Source organism: Lupinus angustifolius, chromosome LG04 (assembly GCF_001865875.1).
Source record: "Lupinus angustifolius cultivar Tanjil chromosome LG04, LupAngTanjil_v1.0, whole genome shotgun sequence".
In the NCBI taxonomy this organism is placed as follows: domain Eukaryota; kingdom Viridiplantae; phylum Streptophyta; class Magnoliopsida; order Fabales; family Fabaceae; genus Lupinus; species Lupinus angustifolius.
In genome coordinates, this window is record NC_032012.1 from 442,983 (window position 1) to 467,470 (window position 24,488).

The 24,488-nt window shown below is 27.9% G+C and overlaps 1 protein-coding gene and 1 long non-coding RNA gene across 2 annotated transcripts; both read left to right on the top strand.

The window, feature by feature from the left end:
• LOC109344963 lies at positions 9,817–11,831 on the top strand. The gene is made up of 3 exons (XR_002107367.1): positions 9,817–9,968; positions 10,102–10,215; positions 11,783–11,831. It is a non-coding gene; the product is annotated as an uncharacterized LOC109344963 (long non-coding RNA).
• Positions 10,169–20,866, top strand: LOC109344523 (rhamnogalacturonate lyase-like). Its single transcript, XM_019583286.1, has 16 exons — positions 10,169–10,215; positions 11,783–11,843; positions 12,137–12,258; positions 12,412–12,462; positions 14,840–14,959; positions 15,208–15,327; positions 15,617–15,752; positions 16,267–16,443; positions 17,861–18,016; positions 18,209–18,315; positions 18,409–18,502; positions 19,163–19,304; positions 19,391–19,550; positions 19,822–19,938; positions 20,008–20,134; positions 20,614–20,866. Exons 1-16 carry the CDS (start codon positions 10,169–10,171, stop codon positions 20,848–20,850), a joined length of 1,974 nt encoding a protein of 657 aa, XP_019438831.1. The 3' UTR covers positions 20,851–20,866.

Genomic DNA, 24,488 nt, shown 5'->3' on the forward strand with positions numbered 1-24,488 from the left:
GTATTTTTTCAATATACAAGACTCGAATCCGAGACTTTGCTTAAGGGGAATTAAGCATGTACCACTTGAATCAACGTTGATAGTTTGATTAGGTACCTTGTAATATTTTTTTTGACTCAATCATCATATTATTTGACTATTTCCGTAAACAAAAATTGAAAGAAATTTATACCTTTTAAAAAAGGTTTTAACTTTTAAACTATATCGACATTGTATTTTTTTAGTGACGTATAGTACCAATGGTAAAATAATACTATAAACTTATACAAGTTAATCGCATTTTCAGAAAGAAATTATTGAAAATGGCTAAAAAATTATCAAAATAAAATATTATATGTTCGGTTATAAATACATTTAAAAATAATTGATATAAAATTTTGATTTTAAATTATTTATGTATTTAATTGCAACAATTAATAATTAACTAAATATTGTGTGTATTTTTTAGTCATTTTTCAAATTGTAGGTAGTTATAAATCTAATTTTACTGAACAACCATAGTTTAATAAACTATTTTTCCGCTATTTTTACAACTATAAAGTATAATTTCACAACTACAACAAAATTTTATCGAATATAATTTTTGCCTTGGATAAATCTTTTCTTGAGCTTAGAATTTAGTCCACCTAGTGGCATAAATGTCTTTCAAAAATGTATCTTCATGAAAAAATTTGATAAATGAAATTATCAAATGACCATATAAGTACTCCAAAAGTTTGACATTAATTTATCTATGTGAATAGGTAATTTTGTACACTTTAAAGTGAAAGATAACCAAAAATTCATTCATTAATAATCACATTAAAGATGAATGAAGAAATAATTGAGGATGCATTTTTTCAACTCATCAATATATCATTTTGTTCCATAAAACTATTAAGAAATCTGAATTTGATCAGACACTTTCTACTAAAGATTATATAAGTTTTGATTCTCTATTGCGCAGACGGATATGAAATAGCAATATAAATTATTCGCACACATAAAATTATTTTTTCCTTGTAAATAATTAAAACAAATAATCAAACATATTGAGGGTATAAAAATAATATATGTAATTAGTGAGAATACTATCATAGTATGGATAAATTTGGTTTTAACACATTCTATAATACGTAATCAACTCTCGAGTTTAAAACTTTTGTTTAACGACCAACACATTTTAAAATTGGACATAAAAAAAGTTTTCTATGTTTTATCTGTAAAATGTATTGACGAATCTAAGCCAGTGAAATTCTCATTCTTTCTCCTCTTAACTCATGTAACAAATCAGGTTACAATACTTTCCACTTAAAGGTCAAAATGTTGTTATTTTTTTTGTTCTCGTATTTTTTTTTATCTTTACACTATCATCAAAAGCTAATCTAATTAAAAATTAAATAATATCTGAAAGTTACAATGATAATTATTGTTATAGTTACTTGAATAATAAAGTAATAATGTGAGTCAAAACGTTATAATATATTTATTATGCACTAAATTTCCCATTATGGACCAAATTGTTGACCAAAATTTTATAGTAGGAACATGTTTATGTTGACCGTTAATGAAGTTGTTTGTGCAGTTATACCAAAAAGTTGACAAAATAAGGTTTATGATTGATTATAAAACATGCCCCTAAGAATATAACCCTTCTAATAAAACGGACGTGTTGGTTACGTGCTTATTGAGGTGTTAGGTTTGGTTTCTAGGTTAGATTTCTTTATTTTTAAACATCTATTTATATTCGGTTATGCAAATAATAATAAAATACAAAAGGTATAAACGTTAAATTGTAATGGTTAGGAATCAATTGTAATTGCATTTAGAGGAATGAGTAAGACCGAAAATATAAGTGAATCTAAAAAATTAATGTTATGAGGTTTAGGTTTAAAATGTGGTGTTTGATAAGCTTTTATGTTTCATTCGATTAATTTATCGTTGAATATTTCCTAATAGCTCATCTCTTATATTTTGTTAGCATTGTTAGATATTAGTCATATTACCCATAAATTTTGTGATTTTGTTGTTTCCTTAATTCATGTCCTATAAAAAAATCCAAATAACTCATTGGTAATGTTGTACATGTGTAAAAATCATACTTTACAAGAAAATCATTAACAATATTAAATTGAATGCCTACCAAGAAGGTCGAGCAATTTTGGTCGATAAATAGTTAGATTTTTTTTATAAATCAATCAATGTAAAAAATCTTTGTTGATAATAGAGATAAAACTTATTATAATAATATTTATATAGATTAATTCTAACTGTAGATAGAAAAACAATCTTTATTTTAAATTGAAATTAGATTGCACACCTACCATATTTCTTCACAAGTCTACATTATGTAAAGTATCCGCGATTTAAGATATATGTACATTAGAAAATTCTAAATTGCTATAAATTAATTTATTTACTTGCAGAATAGGTAAAAGTGCTAAAGTTTCAGAAACTCAAATTGAACAATGAGCTAACAAAAAATAATAGTTAAAACTTAAAGGTGAACAACCACTAAAAATTACTAATTGATGAAAGGGTACTCGTTGTTTCACACTTAGTATTACTCCATGTGTTATTACTTTGTGAGTCAGAAAATAAAAATAAAAATTAAACTTTATACATTTTACAAATAAGAACCACTAACTTTAATTTCATTATAATAAAATCTTAAACTTTTCTCATTCATTACATAAGTCATTGTTAAATTATTTAACGGTGAAATCTAACCTTTCAATTTTTTTTAATCTACACCATTAATTTATTTATTTAAAAAAATATAATAAAAATGTAACAATAGTGGGAGAAGATTATTCTTCTTCTAGAGGGAGAAAAATTTCATGTAAATTCGGATTTCTCTATAATGTAGTCTCACTTGCATATTCTGATTTTCAAACCAAAGACCAACTTCATGTAAATTTTCCTTCTTTTCGGCACATGTTGATTATCACACACTCATGTTGAGTTTGGAGTGAAATAGAAATTATGGAAATTGAAGTGAAAAGGAGAAATTGGAAGGAATTGAAATGCTTACTATGGTGTTGGGTAATTTTTCTTCCCCCCTTTGGTTTTGGTGGCAGAGTTAGTGAAATGGAGAATATGGGATAGCTTGAAATTTTCCTCTCTAGGGAATAAGAAGAATAATCTTGCCTATTGTTTTATTTTCTTATTATATTTTTAAATAAATAAATCAACGGTGTAAATTAAAAAAAATTGAAATGTCATATTTCACAGTTAAATAATTTAGCAGAGACTTAATAAAAGAACCGATTTTATGAATAAGAAAATTTTAAGGCTTCATTTGCTTCATTTGGATGAAATTAAAATTGGTCATTTTTATTTTAAAAATATGTAAAGATTAAAAGAGTTGAATGTGGATGTAGAATTGTACACAAAAGAAATGAAAGAATAATGACTCAAAGAGTATAACGAATTAATGAACCATATTTTTGTAATACTCCACCATTATGTTGCACAATTAACCACTTATTTATCACATATTTCATAATAATAATTAATGTATTTAGTCATTTGCATGATATTTTCACGAAGAAATAAATAATCTCATTCCTAATGTGAAAGTGTTAAAATAATGCATTTTCTAATTTATTATTTGACTTTAATTTTTGACAACATTTTTAACAATTCTTTCTTAGCTTTTATGATAAAATGGGTTAATTGTTTTGTTTGTTACAAGAACGGAAGTATTACATTGAAAAGTTAGCACAATATTTTATGCCTATTCAATCAGAAAGAAAAGGTATTTAAGGTAGTTAACTTGTGAAAAGTGTATTGTGTAAAATTTTAAAAGTGGTATTGAAAGTATTGAAAATTATAGATTTTGAATTTAATAAATGGAATACATTGGTTTTAAATATAACTAATTTCAAATGGATTATTATCTAATACCTATATTAAGTTTAGCATACTGACACTCATTACTTTCTATTTTTGAAAATCAGTTTTGGTGGATATAAAGTAAGGATAGAAAATATTTGACATTGTAACTTGTTAGGAGTCATAGAAAATAATAGTACTACACGAAATTGTCTTATTTAGAACTTGATGGAGAATATTTAAACTAGAATTGATAATTAGGGTTGTCATGCTTATGCACATGTAATGCCCTCTTAAATTAGGATGAACATGAACATATCCGTTTTAAAATAGGATATGAAATATTATGCAATATCTTCCTTAAACATGAGCATAGCAGGCTTGTGGGCCGCCCTAAATAAAATTACAAAATATATAATACATTGCAATAGGAGTCAAAGGTTGCAAGTATGTTCAACTAATATGGTTTTGATGAAAACAAGGACATTAGGAAAGCTTGAAGATGAAGACAACTCTACAAACAACATGCAAGACTCAAGGCCGTCATAGTCTTAGAAAAAGTTTTTTTCTATTTTATAGAAGTCCTAAGATGCTTGCTTAGATTGAGTATAGGTTAGGTGAACCTAAGATGAAAGTCTCACAATACTTAAAACATGATTTATCTAAAATGAGACATATCATCCATCTATACATGATAACTAGTATTCATGCATTACATTGACCATACATGATTTTGTTGCATCAAAATGATACTTATTTGAAAGTCATGCATTATATACACATACATCATGTAGGAGATTCATCGTACATCAAAGAAACTACTTTTTCATTCTCCTAATCGATTACCATGAAGTGATAATCAATTATATAGACATGAAACATGATAATCGATTATGTATGGGAATAATCAATTAGAAAAGCTCCAATAGCTAAAAGATTTAGATATCTTGGCATCAATAATTGATTAACTCAAGAAACAATCGATTATTTCAAATAGATAACCAGATTTTAGCTAGTCGATAATCAATTACCAGTCAAGATAATCGATTAGACATAACAGAAAATAGTTTTGTATAAAAACCATTTTCTACTCATTTGTTCAAAACCTTGGTTTCAAAATTTCACACTTTTTATAAAAGTCTCTCAACAAAATCTTGTGTTGAATTGTTAGAGTTTCTTTGGATTTCAAGAGTGAAAAAAGATTAAATTCTTGCATTCTTTTCATAAAGTGCATTATAGATTTCATATACCCAAACTTTGTATTAATCATTACTTAAAATTTAGGGTTCTTGTGAAATTTTTGTCTTTGGATTCGTTTATGAGTTTATTGTCAATTAACACATATAAGGTGCATATTACTAAGATTTTCTTTAGCCAATTGAATTGAAATTGTCAAATTTGTTGAAAATTAGATTGAAAACCTACCTGAGGTTAGGTATTGAGTCTTCAACTTTGCAAAGGTCTTGGTTGAGAGGAATCAGAGGCTCGATCTATACCATGAGTAGGTGTTAAGTATCCTAAGAGATGGGTAGGAGGTCAAACTAATGTGAAAGACTCTAGGGCCAAGAAATGAGCATTTGTAAAGTCAATGGAAGCGTGTTTCTAACATAGATCTTATTTCATAGTGAAGAAAATCTCCTGAGATCAGAAGGGGAGTCCTTGATGTAGTTTGCAAGTGGACCCACAAATGAACTAGGATAAAATTCTTTGGCGCGCTCTTCCATCTCTTCATCTCCTTATCTGCATATTATTGATTTAGCATTTAGAATATTTTTCATTAAGCAAATTAAAATTGTAAAGATTGTTTTTGAGATAACTTGTTTTACAAGAAACTGTTTTGGTCAAGATTTCAAAGATTCAGAATAGTCGATTAGTGCTGATGATAATTGATTATTTTTATTGATAATAGTCGATTATTCTGTTTAATAATCAATTATCCTGGACAATTTTTTCATATTCTCGATCAACCGAAAAAGCGACATTAGTGAACTACTATACCAATTCGACCGCTTAGATCATTGGGCTAAAATCACCATGGGTCTACTAACCCTTTTGGTGACGATGGCGCATCCATCAATCGCCCTCCAGTTTTCAGTGGCGAGGGGTACACTTACTGCAATGTATGCACAAGAATATTCATTGAAGCGATTGACACATACATTTGGGAGGCTGTAGTCAATGATCCCTACATTTCACTACACCTAGTGGAAGGGGAGACTAAAGAGAACCCTAAAACCTTGTGGACGTATGATGAAAAATGAAAAATCCAGCACAATTTAGAAGCTAAAAAGTTATCACATCTGCACTTTGATATGATGAATTCTTTAGAGTCTCATAATATAGTAGTGCTAAAGAAATGTGGTATACCGTACAAGTAACCCATGAAGGCACAAGCGAAGTCAAGCATGAAAGACACTTTAGAAGCACTACTTTGGGACTCGGGAGCAACACTTGAGCCTCCAACATTTAGGATTAAATTTGAGTTACCTTCTCCAGACATATTCAAACAATGATTGCCTAAAATAGTAAAAAAGGTGTGGTGAATATTTTAAATTAATAATCAAAGTTTTTATGGAGAAAACCACATGAAATTCAGCACTATTTATTTAAATAATAAACCAAGTGCAATGAATAATTAAGAGGTGAGTGGCACGTATAACGTGCACATTTTATTTAAATGATAAACCAAGTGTAATAAAGGATTGAGAGATGAGTGAGAATAACATGTATAAGTTTGGGTAGAAAAAGGTAGTAGGGTTTTGTGAGAATTAAAGATATATGATAGGTTATTTTGGAAGATTATAGTTGGTTAGAAAATGAGGAATTAGAAGTTAGGTTTATGTTAGTTACTTGTTTTACAAGCTTTCTTTTCATTCTTTTCTCTTGTATAAATAAGCCATATTGACTCACTTCTTATTCTGTCAATTTAATTCATTCATTGAGAATATTATCAATTTGTGTTTGTCATTCTTCTTTCTTTAAGTTTCTTTAAAATTTCTTTTATACAATTCTTGATTCATCAAAAAACTTTCTTTTTATGGCTCTTACCACATTTTAACAGAGGGGGAAAGGATTTTGTGAGGAGAAAATGATTTTGTGAGGGGAATGGGTTCTCTGTGGGGAGTAAATACGTGAATAGAGTAGGAAAATTATAAAAATTTACATGGGGTGTAGAAAATGGTTGAATAATGGACTGGGTTTTAGGATTTCATTGACCCAGGTTCAAAAGCTGGCCAAGGCCCAATAGTCACACAACCACAAACTAGAAACGGTAAACATGCCAATTACAACGATTTTACATTTCAACATTGCGATTCCACGATTTTACCTGCTCTAGAATACGTTTTTGGGATCGAGCATGACCATGGGCGCTCAACGCGTAGATGAGGCTATATAATCTATGGCACCGCTACCTAGGATCCATCATATATATTGTTATTGAGAGTTAGGCATGATACATAACAATGAGGTTATATGGTTTGTGGCACATAATAACACTGTGTTCTTGCTCAAAATAGATGTAGGTGTAGTATATTGTAGAAAGATTGAACAATCTTCATCATAATGCAATTATAGGATGCTGATTTTTTATTTTTCTTAAATAAAAATAGTGGTAACAACGAAAGCTTAGAAGATATATACCATAATATGCTATACTAAGGACCAATCAAATTCAATGCTTAGTTTCACATTTGAATATTTTAATAATACATAATATTCCAGTGAATAGGAGAATAGGAAATGAATGGTTTAAACTTTCAATAGCTTCTTCATCTTCTTTTAAATATAAAATGGGGGAGTTTTTTTTAATTAATTTAATTCAAGTCTTAAGAGCAATTACTTATTATTATAATACATGTTATTTTTTGATAAAGTCTTATCAATATTATTTATTATTATGAATATGTAATTTGACATATAAAATTACATATATATATATATATATTTTTAGTTATGTATAAATGATAAAAAATTAGAAAATTAATGATATTTTCCACCAAAAAGATATATTTATCTGTATACAATTGAGTAGACGTGCTTACAAACATGATAAATGAGTAACTATGAGACGGGTCGGGCTAGATCATACTTTCCTTTACCCAATCCTAAATAATGTTATAGTCTAATTTTTTAACTCAAACCTAAACATCAACTCAATAAAAGCTAATTACATTTAAATCTGATCATGATCGGGTCAAACTGGTGAACCAGTATAACAAGTTCTACTCACCCTTACCAATAATGGTTCAGAATTTTGAATGACCTGAACAAAAGTTGTCACGGGTGGAACAGGGAATAGTGGGTGACAGTACATTTAGGGCACTATCATTTTGGTTGCCAACTTTTTATTCGCTTCACAAATAATTTTAGTTAGCTTTTTGTCCAATTTGGGTTTCTGAAACTTTAGCACTTTTATCTATTCTTCAAGTAAAGAAATGAAGTTCTGAAGCAATTTAGAATTTTCTAATGTACACATGTCTTAAGTAGGGAATACCTTTTATAAATATTAATGTATATAAATATTATTATAATAAGTTTTATCTCTATTATTAACAATGTTTTTTCACACACAATATTACATATGACGTTAATTAACAATGTATTAGTTTAATAATGTGAGGTTTTATTAGATTTTCATGAATTAAAAAGTCAAATATTTGATTCCTAATATTTGTTAGTAAGAATAACTACATCCAAAAATGAATTAGTTCCTTACCTAAAATGATAAAAGAATATCATTAGTTGTATAAAAATTACAACAATAATCAATTTAAAAAATCTAACTATTTACCATCCCAAAATTCTACCTTCTTGGCCGGCATTCAATGATCTAATTGGTGTCGATCTAATGATGTAAAAATCTCATTAGATCGTGAATATGATCAAAAGATCAAGGGTTTCATTCTTAAGAGTGATACTTATTAGGAGGGGTAATCACATACTTCAAAATAGATTAATTCTTTATCCATAAAATGAAAAAAGTATCCTTGGTAGTACCAAAAAAAGAAAGAATAGATATTACACTTATCGATATATATTCATTTATGTTAATTATCTAGACACTATAGTGGATAGTAGTTACACTTGTCCTCCTAATTTTCTTTCTCTTTTTAATAAAGTTTTATTGATGATAAAAAAAACTTAAACAACTATATAAAATAACATTTTGACTCAGATTATTACTTTATTAGTCATTGGATATGATAATGAGCAATTACATTATATTATTATTTGATATTAAAATGATATTTTCTAAAATATGAGCATTTATTAATAAAATATACATATTATTTTTTATCAATTATTATAATTCACACTAATTCTATTTTATTATTTATAATTATTTTGACTATTAAACACATGAAAAATAAAATAAGTATTAACAACTGAGTCATACACACACATTTATAGTAGTAAATAAAAAATTAAATGAATAATATAACAAAACTTTAAAAGAAGTAATAGATGTAAGATAGATAAGGAATGAAAGAAAATTACCTCATAAACAATGAGTATAGAATATGGAATTATGGACTGTAACAATGCAATAAAAGGTCAGAGATTGATATCAAACTCCTAATAATTGATAAGATTTATTACTTTAAAAATTAAAATTTGACTATCTTTCACTTTAGACAGGAAGAAATAAAATATTCACAAACATAAATTTATGAAACATTTTCACTATTTTTATGGAACACATTTGCTGTCTTATAAAATTTGTTATTTTTGTGATTAGTAGAAATTTTTTATTTAAATAAAAAGTTTAATAATTAAATATTTTTCTGATCAATTAGAAATAGTCACACATGAAATATATTTTTGGGACAGAAGACGTACACTCTATATTTACTAGCCCATTAACTTGTGATTATTGAAATGTTATTAGGCCCATTAACTTGTGATTATTCAAATGTTATTAAGTTATATATATTTATTTATTTATTAGGCTCATTAACTTGTGATTATTCAAATGATACTACATTACTATGATTTTCTAAGGTACATATTAATAATTAATGTTCCAAAGAGAACTTTGTGACTAAAAGAGAGAAAGAGAGAACACAAAAACACAATAGCTCTAATCTTTCATCTCTTATTGTTCTGTGACTCTAAAAAAACATACATCTCTCACATTTGAAATTCTAAAGGTTCGTTCATGTCTTACATAATCTTTATTCCTTATTATTTTAGCCACATTATGTGAATATAATTGTTGCATTTAAATTTCATTACGGTATTGTATAGTATTATATGAAATGAAGTTGGTCATTGTTTTTGAAGGTAAGAGATGAAGAAAATGTGTAAGATAAAGAAAAGGGTTTTGATGTTATGGTTGTTTGGAATAACTATGCAGCTAGTCTTCCATGGTGGCTGTTCTGAGAATACACCATTTAGGTTCGTTCTCTTCTTTGGCTTCTCATTTTATTTATAACTAGTAAGATACATGTGCATTCGTATGAGTGATAATTTGTATTGTATGAATTTAATTAAAGAATAACAACATAATTTTTTAATAAAACCTCCTAAAAGATTATTTGTATGTATTTGATTGCTGATGTACATACGTTGAATAATGAGATGATATTGAACTAGTTATTTAAATAAAAAAGAATATTTGTTATGAAGAAAAGTTTGAAACATAATATAAAATAAGCTGTAGAATACATGTTACAAATTTGGAAAATTTCTTTATAACCCATAAGTATTGTTGTCTTTAGTGATTTATCATCCTTATCGTATATGAATATCTTTGATCCTATTTTACTTTGAACTCTTAAAACAACTAGGTACAATTAACCATGATTAAATACTCTTCAAACTTCTTTTTAATAGCATTTTTTTTGCTTTTTATATTTGAGGTGTGTGAGAAAGAACAATTCAAAAACCAAGGGAGAGAGGTAGCACTAAAATGGAAGACATTCTATCATTTAGAGAGAGGTTTCTATGTCTATTGTATTCTCCTTTTATTCTCACTCTCACATGATGATTTTTAGAATAAAATTTCATGTTACTTTTGTTCACTAATTTATGATTTTTTGTATAAGAAAGGGTATTTCTTCATCTAAGATAGAGCATATAGAGTTGTTGATTTCTCATCCAAAAAATAAATATTTTAATTTTTTGATTTATCTGGGATCCAATAATATCTTATACTAATACCAATGGTTGATTATTACTTTATGGTAATGAAAAGACACTTTGTTCCATTTCATTCAATTATTTGATGATGAAAAGGCACTTTCTGACTTTTCTACTTTCACAACTATAATAAAATCTTCCATCTTGCAAAATATTCTTAACATTATGGTTGAAGATCACATGTTTTAAATGGTATCTCATTCCATATCTCAAGTTAATTAGAGTACTTTATTTTAATATTTTTGTTTTTAAATTTTGTATTTTATCAACATGTTAATATATGATTGATTTGGGACAAAAATTGAATACCATTAAAATATGTGATCTCCATCCAAACGTGAATGTCTCTATATTATAATAATTCAATATTAGCAATCTCTATATACCAACTCAAATGATTGGCTTCTAATAAATCAATTATATATTCATCTCCTTTTTAATATTGTCTTGCTTTGAAGTTACTAATATGTACTAGATGATAATAAAGTTTATTTATAACATATTTGGATTACTAGGACATAAAATCAATACATATATTTTCTATTTTACCATGAAATATATGATACCAATATTCGCCCACACCCACAATCACTTGTTTTAATATTTTACTAAACATTTCTTATAATAATAAATATTTAATATGCATATATTGACTGTCAATACATCATTTATCATTTAACTATTAATTATTATAGTCTCTTAAATAAAGATAATACAAATAAATAAATGTAAATAATATGGTAACTAAGCATAATATTAAACTCTAATTATAATTCTTCCTTTTTATTATTCTGATAGAGTTTTTGGTTCAATTCAAATGCAGGAGAGATTTGAGCCAAAACAATAGCCAGGAACTACCAATTCATAATGAAACCAATCATAAGGTGAACCTATTTGGAAATTGAAACTAGTTAATGATAAAATATTTACTTTCATAATTATTACTATTTCTTGAAAGTGAGACAAATAGTAATAATGGGTAGAAACAAAAATTTCCAAAAATTTAAAATCTCCAAAATGAGTAATCAAAACAAGTATTCCGGAATTTTGTTCAAAACTATAAAAATCTAACTCATTGGTTTGATTTTGGGTTTTGGTCTGAAATAAGTAGTACTTGGTTTTGGTCTTTTATTATTATTATTATTAAAATTGTCTTCAACTTTAACTTTATTTTCAGTTGGTGGTTGAAAATGGCATCATTTCTGTCACTTTGTCAAACCCTGAAGGCTACGTTATTGGAATATCATATAATGGAATTGATAATATTCTTGAAGTTGAAAATAAAGAACAAGATAGAGGGTATGTACCTACTTCATACAAAACTAAATTAATATTATGAATTTTAAGTTTGGTTTTAATAACTAATCAATTAAATATAAGGTATAAAAGTTAGATGAAGATATAAGTCAATTGTTTTGTTGAACCAATTAACCAATGTGTTCATGTTTGTAGGTATTTGAGCGTTGTTTGGAATGAACCCGGAAAATCAAGTCACTTTCAGAGGTATAATATGCCTTCGATTTAATATTTATACACTTATTGATAATATAAGAATTTTTTATATTATTAATATTCTAAATATTGTGCATACTATTAACTATTAGACAAAGTAAGAAATATGAATGATAAAATGATATAGTGTAAAAGAATTTACAGTAATATTAAACATATTAAGCTCATAATTATTCTCATCTCTCCCTATTTATAATGCACATCCACCAACAAAATTACCCTTTTTTAAAATGGTTATTTTTCTTTACTTTATCAAGAAATATGTGAATATTTCTAATTATCCTTTTAATTTTTTTTATAGATTTTGTTCATTTTATCATTTAATTTAGTTATTCTCTCTTCAAGCTCATTTTACATTGAATAGAGTATAGAATGATGCAATTATTAAAAATAAAATGATTGGTTTGGATAATGGAGTAATATAGATGGAAAACATAAAGAGATATGTATGATATAAATTATTTAATATCATCAAAATATTATTAATGACTTATATTCATGAAGAAAAGAACATGGTGAAATGTAATTTATAAGTCGAGTGGTAATGTGTACCTGAATCCGTAGGTAGCTGTTGGTAATACTCACAAAGAGTTGAGTTCAGGTTAGTATTTTTGGATCAGTGAGTAGTTGGAATTGAATATTTTAAGATTCAACGTGTTCGGGTAACTAGGTATGTAGACTTGCTCGTACTCAAACCAACAATTCCTAAAGTTATATATATGGTAAGGATGTGAAGTAAGTTTTTTCACTTAATCTTGGAGTAAGTGGATCCTCTCTCTTACTCAATATATTGCATATATATATATATATATATATATATATATTGCAACTTGGGGTGAGCGTGAGACGGGTTAGGACGAGTTAAACATGCCCCTCACTCGTCCCTATATATTGATTAGGTCAATTTTGAACCCATCCCTAATTAGAATGGGATGTGCGAGAGACGAATCCAAAATAAGACGAGTCAATATAAGGACAAGTCGAAGTTGGAAAAGCATAAAATGTCAAACGTAGATTTTTCTCAAATATTTAAGCATGCGTAATCAAAATTATCATAATCTATATATAAACTCAACTAAAACTTACATCCCACATACATCAATATACAAATTACAAATTGTAAATTTCATCATTCAAACTAAAAACTATCACAATCATGTGACTGAAAATTATAGAAGACATTGAAAATTTCAGAACAATTTAAACAGTCAAGTATCAACATAAGCTGAAGTGTTCTTGTAAATGATAAAAAACACATGAGAACTGAAATAACAACAACATGTCAATACTCAAAAGTTCACACAAAAGTGAATACAATAACTAGCTATTAACTAAAAAATGAAATTTAAATTGGAGTTCACACAAAGTACACAAAAACTAAAAATTAACTAGTTTTCTATCAATCAAGATTCATCATTGAGCATAATGAGTAATTGAGTTATGTGGTGTAGATATGTTGTGTGAACTTGTAGGTATTTGAGTTATGTGGGCTGAATATAATAGGTTTTGATAGATACTTATTCATCTATTCTTGATATATAACTATAAGGGACGGGTCGGGTGACCCGAACATAGACCTGAACCCATCTTTTTTTGACGATGGCCATGTCATTTTTAATAGGATTTGTCCTTTTTTATTTATTTGGGCGGGTCAGACCCGTCCCTAAGTCATCAGGTTGAGACGAGTCTACTCGTCGGGTCGGGTCTTGCTCACCCCTAATTGCAACATAACTAAATATATTTCCCCTCATAATTGTTATGTTATTAAAAATTAATGTTATATTTGTTAATCATGTGATGTAATATTATGTTGATGAATATATCTTAGACGATTGATATATTTTATTGTCTTATTTTAAATTATATTTTTTTCATTAAATTTTTTATATTTAAGTAACAATTTAAAGTTGTTTATATGTATTTTAATTATGCTTGTAATTGTTATTATCATTTTTCTTCCTTTTTATTGTCTAAAATAACACATGATATAGAAAACATGTTCATAAATATATAAGTTGTTTGTGATGTTTTTAAATATTTTCTGAATTTCTGGTCAGTTATGAACCCGTTGGGTATTTTGAAACGCACATATAGCAGACCTAGCGAGTAACTATGCTTGTCCGATCCCAAAATAAAAAAACAGGGCGGGTTTGGATATTACACTCTCAGGACTCATTACGCCTATTGCTATTCCTATTTATAAGTAAAAAGAAGTCATGCAAAATTTTTCTTCTCAATTATAATCACTCTTTCTACTTTCTTTATCTAAAATTAAAAATTGCAAAAAAAAAAATGTTTTTTATTACTTTGATGGATTAAACAAATTGTTCTGATATATTATTAATGATAGAATGATACTATGATGCAGCATCCATGGGACAAAATTTTCGGTAATAATAGCTGAGGAGAATCTGGTTGAGCTTTCATTTTTGAGAACATGGGAATCTTCCATGAATGGCACAAATGTCCCCATAAACGTAGATATAAGGTGAGTTGTAAATCTTAATTTTCCACAAATACATTTTAGGATCAATTTGTGGCAACTTTTGTTGTTCTTTTGTACCGGAAGAAAATAGAAATAGATTAGAGATAGAATTTATATATACACATATAATATCGATAATAATAAATTGTTTATAATATCAAAATATAATGTCAAAATTGTAAAATTTTAGAATACATGTATGATATTATTTTTTAGAAAATATATGCTAATTAACCTTGCATAAGATGCAGGTATATTTTCCGGGAAGGTGATTCTGGATTTTATACATATGCAATATTTAATCGCCCAAGTGGATGGCCAGCGATAGAGGTTGATCAAATTAGGATTGTTTACAGGCTCCAAAGAAGCAGGTAATTGGGAAAAAATAATAATAGATCTAGAAAACAATTACACTTTTATTTATTCTTAGTTTAAAGAAAACTACCACATTTAAAAATACATGTTTTATATAATTTGGTCCTCTAAAGCTTATTTTTGTTTAGAGACAAATTTAATTTCATTGATTAAGTTACTTGATTATTTAACTTATTTCACATTAATTAGCATGTGCATATATATTGATTTCTCTAATGGTTGAAGTTATTAAAAAAAAAGAAAATTGAAGGTTTGTGATTAATTAATGAATGATGAATGGCATAGTTTCAACTACATGGCTATAGATGATAAGAAGCAAAGAAGAATGGCAACAATGAGAGATAGAGGAACGGGTCAAACCCTAGCATACCCTGAAGCAGTTCTATTAACCAATCCAAGTAACCCACAATTTAGAGGAGAGGTAAATATATTTATATTCTTTGTGAAGTTAAGCCATTTTGTTTATGGCCACAATTTATTAAGGATTTAATACGTACATACTAACTATGTGAGTGTTTTTTGTACTATCATTAAATTATCCATCATTCATATGTTAACTATTATTGACTCTCACGTAAAATTAATACAAATCAATGACAAAAGATGTGCTGACAGTATAAAAAACTTTACATCGACGGTGCTTAGATATTAACCTAATTCATTAAATGCTTATGTGCCATCTTCATATATTGCCATATGCATCTATGTGTAGTGTCATATAATCACTTAACTTATTTCAACTAATGAAAACTAAAAACAAGAAAAAAAATTAGATGGAGAGCTCAAAATAAAATCTCTACTTTATAGGAATAAAAACATATTTAGTTTTTTGTTTGATTTTTCACTTGATTTTTGATGCTTTGTTATTAGTGACATGTTATTTTTGGGTTCAAAGTGGCAATGAATGAATAATAATTATTGTGTTGGGCTTTCAGGTTGATGACAAATATCAATACTCACTTGAGAACAAAGACAACAAAGTACATGGTTGGATTAGTATTGATTCTGATTCACCAATAGGTTTTTGGATGATAACACCAAGTAATGAGTTTAGGAATGGTGGACCCAATAAGCTAGACCTCACTTCTCATGTGGGTCCCATCACCCTAAGTGTAAGTCCTCCAATCTTATTATCTTATGTGTCAATATCTGCTGTCCCATTTCTTTGTATCAGTGTCAGGAGATATGATTAGGCAAAAAAATATTTAATAATTATAATTTTAACTTAAATAATTTTTTTCAACCAATCATAGATGATGGTACATGAAGTAGCACAAGAAGTGAGACATCATATCCGCTCCCTTATCTTACTAAGTCCAAACCAAACCCAAGACAAATTGTATAATATATATACTTTAAGCACAAACAAAGTCCATAAATTGAGTTGGCCCACTTACACTACCCTCATATATATAAACAAAATTGGAAGCTTAAGTTAATAAGTAATATGTAATTTTGCTTTAAATTATGGATTTGTTATGGCATTGGACATATCTTCTCATTAAGAAAAAGTGTCCAACAGCAATAACCTATTAAAGTATATTACATTCAATTTTGCATTTTTATGTTAAATGTTTTATGATGCTAAAAATAAAATTGCAACTTATGATGTCAACATACAAATGTCATTCAACTTTTACATTATAGGCATTTTTTATTCTTACATACATAGTTACATATAAGGTGGAAACATGCTAAGCTGCCTATCAGATGCCTATTACCTGATTTATAATCAGCTAAGTTAGGCCATATTTTTATGTGAACATGTTAGACTCAGACTTTTTAAAAAGTCTATTTAGCTTAATAGGCCATACTTTAGACCATCTCAGAGGCCTATTAAGTCTAACAAACCACCTATTTAATTATATTATATAAAAATGTTGAAATTATACTATTTTAATATAAGTAATATTATTATATATGTATTTTTAATATAAATATAAATACAAAAATATATTTTAATTATTAGAGTTAGATAGGCCTAGCCAAAAGTAGGTCTATTAATCAATTCAAATATAGATGTGGTGACCTATTTTATGATCATATAATATATCAGACCTTTATACAAGCTAATAGGTCAGACCAGACTTTTAAACAAGTCAGACCTAGGCTTTGAGTTTTTTTAAAACATGCTAATAGGCCAGACTCAGGCTCCTATATGCTTTATAGGCTCAATCTATTTAAGGCAAAATCTGGCATGACGTGACTTGTTTCCACCCTTAGTAACATACTAACTAGTTTAGTGTTGTAGATGCTGATGTCTTGAACAAACATGTAACACTAGCTTGTTTTACCTTTAAAAGGAGAGTTATGTGAAGAGGATAAAGAAAAAGAAATGAAGTTGGAAGATTAAAATAACTTGTTTCAACAAGAATAAATACACCAATAAATTAATCAATGTAAAATTTTATCAAATCTTTATGATTACGATATTAAAAAATAAATACTTTTGTAATAATTACTAGTAAACCATAAATTATTATGAACACATATTAGTTCTCTTCTAATTTGCATTTTATTTATGTTTAGACATTTGTTAGCACCCACTATGCTGGGAAGGAAGTAACCATGTCATTTGAAGAAGGGGAGACATATAAAAAGGTTTTTGGTCCTGTTTTTGTTTACCTTAACTCTGCTACAAATAAAGATAATTCACTCTCTCTCTGGTCAGATGCTGTGGATCAGGTACAATTACCACTAAATACACCAATTGTATAGTTTATAAGAATGTTTTGTTAACTATAATACAACACCTTTCTAACACTTTTCAAGTTTATAAAGAAAAAAATACTTGTGAAAATGTTGCAAAAGAACAATGCAACAATTTATTATAACACATACATTATTTGATTTTGATTTTGTTGTTTAATCAATTAGCTATCAAAGGAAGTCAAAAGCTGGCCTTATGATTTTCCTAGATCACAAGATTTCATTCAACCCAATGAAAGAGGAAAAGTATTGGGAAGATTACTAATCCAAGATAGGTATATTTAATAATTTCACAACTTACATTTTATTCTTTAATTTCATAAAGTAGCATAAATATAAAAGTATCTTATATTATTCTTACATTTTAGATACATCAAAGGAGGTACATTGCAGAATGCTAAAAATGCTTATGTTGGTCTTGCTTTGCCTGGAGATGCAGGATCATGGCAAAGAGAAAGCAAGGTATCTCTATATATATATATGAAGTTTGGAGCTGGTGAAATTTATTCAATTTCTTTAATTATTTTTAATAACTATTTGTTCATGCTTATGATGATGATTTGTGGAAGAATTTTTTTGGGCAAAAGAGAGTTAAATAAAATCAAAAACTATTTTGTGTAAGGGTACAAGTCAGAAGTTTTTTATTCTGAAAGTTGATATTAAGTTGTTTGGGTATAATTATGAAAAAATAATTTCCTTAATGTAAAAAGACAATAAAAAACATAAAACTTAAAAAGAGTTAGGATATTATTGGTTATTTTATAAAATTTAAGGGATTACTTTTTAAAAAAAACTATAAAGGGATAACACTGTTTTTGTAAGATTTTCTTATTTTTTTGTGTGAAAAAATGGAAATTTTAACTTTGACTAAAATTGAGTTATTAAATTGTACTTTTTTTAGTGTGTTATGTGCATGAACTGAATTAGCTTCATTATAGATTCATTCATAAGTGGATTATGTAATGCACTTAAAAGAACCACTTAACAAGTTTATGTACATGAATATTAAAATATCAAAAGTAATGCTTTTATTAAAAAACAGGTTACTTTTACAAATTGAAAATAAAAATTAATAGGAGTTGAGGTATCTAAAAAGAAATTTGACTTCTTTTCAATTTACAGGGCTATCAATTCTGGACTAGAACTGATCCAAATGGATATTTCACAATAAAAAATATTGTACCTGGAGATTATAATTTGTATGCATGGGTTCCTGGCTTCTTTGGTGATTACAAATACAATTCTACAATCCTCATTACACAAGGTTATATATCTTCTACCCTCTTTTGTATGTTTTAGCACAAATAAATCAATAAGGTACTTAATTGGACAATTTCTTTATTGATGTAGGTGAAGTCTTGAATTTGAAAAAATTGGTTTACGATCTTCCAAGAAATGGACCAACTCTTTGGGAAATCGGGATCCCAGATCGCTCATCTCTTGAATTCTATGTGCCAGATCCCTATCCTACTCTCATGAATAAATTATACAATGATCAACCCAAAGAGAAGTTAGTCCAAAACCCTTATTTATTTTTTTAATTATAAGACCAAAAATGGTTGCAAAGATACAAGTTTTCAGATAAAGTCCTCAAAAATCTTAAATGATAGTCAATGTCACTTGTGAATCTAATGTCTCAATATTTGAAAATTTTGAGGACCAATTTAAGTTTTTTCATCGTCGAGGATAATTAGTGTCTTTATGTAAAATTTGAAAAGGACAAATTTGATTTATATTTTTTATTTTCATTGACTCGTTCAATGTATCTATACTTTTTACAGGTTTAGGCAATATGGGCTATGGGATCGTTATGTTGATTTATATCCAAATAATGATTTAGTATACACTATTGGTGTTAACAAGTTTAATGAGGATTGGTTTTTTGCTCATGTCACAAGGTAACTCTTAATTGTTAATTGTTCTTGGCTCTTTGGTTTTGAATTGACTATTAATTATAATCCATGCAGGAACATAGGAAATAATACATATGAACCAACTACATGGAAGATTATATTTGAACATCAACATGATATTTTTAGTGGAAACTACACATTACAATTGGCCTTGGCATCTGCTAAAGATTCTGAGCTACAGGTAAACCTCTTGATCCCATAGAATTACAATTACAAATTATGTAAAGTGATGGACAAATTATAATGCTTCCCTCATATTTGAATGTTCAAAATATCGACCGAGTTAATATCTAAATGATAAAAATTATTATCATGTTAATACTACACAAAAGATTACTTTGGCTAACATTTTGAATATTGAGGTATGAAAAGTAAACAATGTTAAATTGTCTAATAATTTATCTTGATTAAGTTATAACCACCCGTTAGTGATTGACTATTAACATTATACTCACCTTTTTTTTGAATTATATTCTACTTTTTTTCTTGAGGGAAGTAAGTTCAATAATAACATAAATCTAAAAAAGAAGTTGGTGTAATTTCTAAAACTTAAATGACTATGAACATAGGTTTGTGAAATGTTGTGAGAGGAGTGATATTTTTTCTTATTACTTTATATTAATTTTTTTCTCAAATACTTTTGTGATGTATGATCATTAGGTTCGGTTCAATGATCCTAGCATCACTCCACCACACTTTACAACAGGACAAATAGGTGAAGATAATTCCATTGCAAGGCATGGCATGCATGGATTATATTGGCCATATAGCATTAATGTTTCAAGTGATCATTTTGTGAAAGGAAAGAATATTATCTATTTGACCCAATCAAGAGCCACAAGTCCCTTTCAAGGAGTTATGTATGATTATATTCGTTTAGAAAGACCTCAAGCTTAATTAAATTGTTTGTGTCCAAATTCTAGTTGATACTGTAAGTTAGTAATTAAAATTTGTGATGGGTCTATTACGACAAGTGTTCGGTTTTGCCGCCAATTAATAAAATGGCGATCCGATGATTATTCAATTGACTCCATTAATTAAATATCTTAGTCACTTTGCAGAAAATAATATATATATTTAAAAAATAAAATAGTAAATAATATCTTGAATTTAATTAAAAGATATCAAATAAGACTTTTCGGGACAAATTATACCAAATGACTTTATTGTATGCCACTTAGGATAATGATCTATCTTAGGGTGATTTAACCATCACTATAATATATGAAGTGTCATGGTGATTTGACATTTGTCATACCTTTCAAGCTAATATGAGGTAAAGATGAGTTACACATATTTTTTATCATGATGAAAATTACTCTTAGGACGATAGATTATATTAAGTGTATCCACATGGAGATAGATATGCCTGCAATATAGAGATACTAATGTGCAATTATATCCTATATGATTAAAATTTAGGGTGACTCTTTGGTCATTTTATTTAAGGGACATCAATTTTGGTTTATATTGAAAAAATGTTAAGGGATACATGTGTCTTAAATAGTGTACACTTGTAAAAAATAATAAAATAATTATTACCATTTATAAAAAGGAAGTTTAATTAATTATTATCTATTCAAGTAAAAGAGTATTTATTATATTTATTTATAAAAAACAAAACTAATAGAATAATATAATTATTATTTGATTTTATAATAATAAAAAGAAAATATTTATTATTATAATATAATAAATGAAATTATTTAATTAAAAAGCAAAGATAAAAATAAAATGTATACTTGCATATAATGTCATCATCGCTTATGACTACGCTTGAATAGACACCGTGGAAAATTATGAATAAAGTAAGAGAGATTGACACAAGTTTCAAGTAGGGATGACAATGGGGCGGAACATATACGGATAGTGTTTTCTCATACTCATACCCGTATTATTTACGGGTACTCGCACTATCCACTTCCATCCATAAGCTATTTTTACGGGTACCTATTGTGGATATTTTAGCGCATACCTCTGAGGCGAGTGTTTTTGCCATCCATAGTTTCAAGTAACCAATTACTCTCTTTATCTCTCTAGATTATATTTATATTTCTATTATGTCAATGAGATACATAAAAACGATTTAAATTTCTAGTACAACCTTATTTTATTAATTTTTAATTATTTTCATTTTTTATCTTTTTTTATGTAATAATCTGGTAAGTTATTTATTTGAAAATTAGATTATCATGTGTGTTTTTATTATTTATTATATTTATGAAAAGATAAACACTAACACCATTGTTATAATAATTATTTAATAACAATATTATTTTATTATATTTATTTAATTTTGTTTTCTTTATTTGTTTTAAAATAAAACCTTTTGAAAGTTTATTTTTTGGGCTATTTTTATTCATAATTTTATGGTTTCCATATTATGGGTCTGACAAAATTAGGTATTCATAACTACTTGAAGCAAACATGAACAATTGAACTTCAAATCCAACCATGGAGAAGTCGAATGCTTGATGATATTTGGGTTATGGTATTGTCATCCTAATGATGCCATAAGGCCTTTAATGAGGCAAGTGATAAATGTGCTCATACAATTTCCAAGCACCTTTGCCTAGTCTTCCACATGAACATACTCATTAAGGTCAACATGGACTATCAAATCTATATTGTACCACTAAAATGGTTTTTATTTAGTAGGGGGAGCCACTAACATCGGGTAAGTGGTAGACTTAGTATTAAAAATGTGTATAGAAGGGGAAATATGTAAATCTAGTTAGAGATTTCCTAATTGTAACACAATTACTAAAGTATCCCTAAGAAGTTAGTTTGTAGGCTTTCTATAATAGTTTGTTAGTTAGGCTATAAATAAGGAACTAGTCTCTTGGAGGAAGGAGATTTAATTAGGAAGTAAATTCTGATTGCGGAATTAGGGGAAAGGTCGTGGGACATTTTGGAAAAAGGTCGTGGGACCTTTTGTACATCTCAATTCTTGTTCTTCTTCCATTCGTTATAATAATATTCTTGTTCTTCATCTCAACCAAGAATCACATTGATTCTTGTTTAGGGTATTGTTTTCCATTAATTCATTTCTCTTTTCTTGATCTTATAATTGGTATCAAAGTACCGATTCGATGCCCTGAGGGAGTGGAACTACCAGCCCCGCTGTTACTCTATGTATAGTATCAACGTGAATGATGATAAGAGACGACGATAGCTGGACACAAGAACATGAGGAAATGCATCAAGAACGTGAGGAGATGCGTCAAGAATGTGAGGAGCTCCGTTTGCAAGAAGACATTACTGATAGCAGAGAAGATAATGAGGGAAAGTTGGAGGTGTTGGTTAAATGGCAGGATCTTCATAGCCATGATTGAACTTGGGAAATGACAGCTACTATATAGAAGACAAATTTCCAGACTTCCCACTTGAGGACAAGTTAATTCTTTTAGGGGGGAGTATTGATAACAATTGAACTTGGGAAAAAATATTTAAATTAAAATTTAATTATTAAGTATTTTTCTTACCTACAAGTTCATGACACATGGACAAACTATGGGATAACAAATGTACTCCTAGAATGGTGATCTCATATTTAAAGTGTTGCTATTTCAGATTCTTGAATGTTTAAGTAATACTCGTTTTCTTATCACCATTGTGTTTTTGGGTTTACTCAAACCATTTAATTGAGTCTGATTACAATGTTGTACAATAAGCAGGCCCTAACTATATGATGAAATTACTAATCTCATGGAATTCATTTAGTAAAACACTCAAAGGCACGCATTGAAAGGAGGGTATATATCATTAAATCATAGTCTTTAGATGTTCACATATGCGTATTATCATTCTTGAGTAACATGGATCGTAATTTCAAATTGTTATACTGTAATGGTATCTGTGTCTGGTTCCTGACAAGTCAAAAAGGGTAATTTTGATGCATTTGATCTTCTAAGTGATGTTAGTACATGGTCGATGTTCTTTGCTCATGGTGGTGAAACTGCTGTATCTTTTCTTCAGGGTGGAATTCACTTTTGTTCTGGTTCCAATTTTGCGCTAGTGGAACCAGAACAAAAGTGATGTTATTTCTTTTATCTGGTTTGCATGAATTGGTGATATCTGTAACAAAAACAGGTTTTGGTGGAGCCTTTTGGTTGGAGTTGATTGGTGGGGTGCACCCAGAGTGCTGCTGAGGATAGTATTGATATGGAAGTTTTTGGTATCTAAGTCTTTTTCCTGTTTCTGTTTTCATCAAGTATATGCCAGAGAAAGAGATAAAAGAAATATAATTTTTTGTTTCATATAAAGTTCTGCATAATATGTTGTATATTAACAACTCATGTTTTCTTTTTTTGTTTCACTTTTTCTGAACAACATTATTATTGCAATTTTGATTGCAAATTCTCATATTAAACCAATGTTATTAATATCATATCGATCATCAAACCGGTTAAATGGTATGGTGATTCAATCAGTGGTTCGCTAATTAAACTGCGTACTGGTGAAGTTCGATATACATTTATTTTATAATAATATTAATGTCGGAAAATCAATAAAGAATGCAATAACTATTTTTA

Bases quoted from the DNA above. Each gene is read 5' to 3' on its own strand.
- LOC109344523 (XM_019583286.1), top strand. From the start codon at position 10,169: ATGCAGCTAGTCTTCCATGGTGGCTGTTCTGAGAATACACCATTTAG. The intron at 11,844-12,136 runs GTGAACCTATTT...CTTTATTTTCAG, and splicing joins ATAATGAAACCAATCATAAG to TTGGTGGTTGAAAATGGCAT. The intron at 19,305-19,390 runs GTTATATATCTT...TTATTGATGTAG, and splicing joins TACAATCCTCATTACACAAG to GTGAAGTCTTGAATTTGAAA.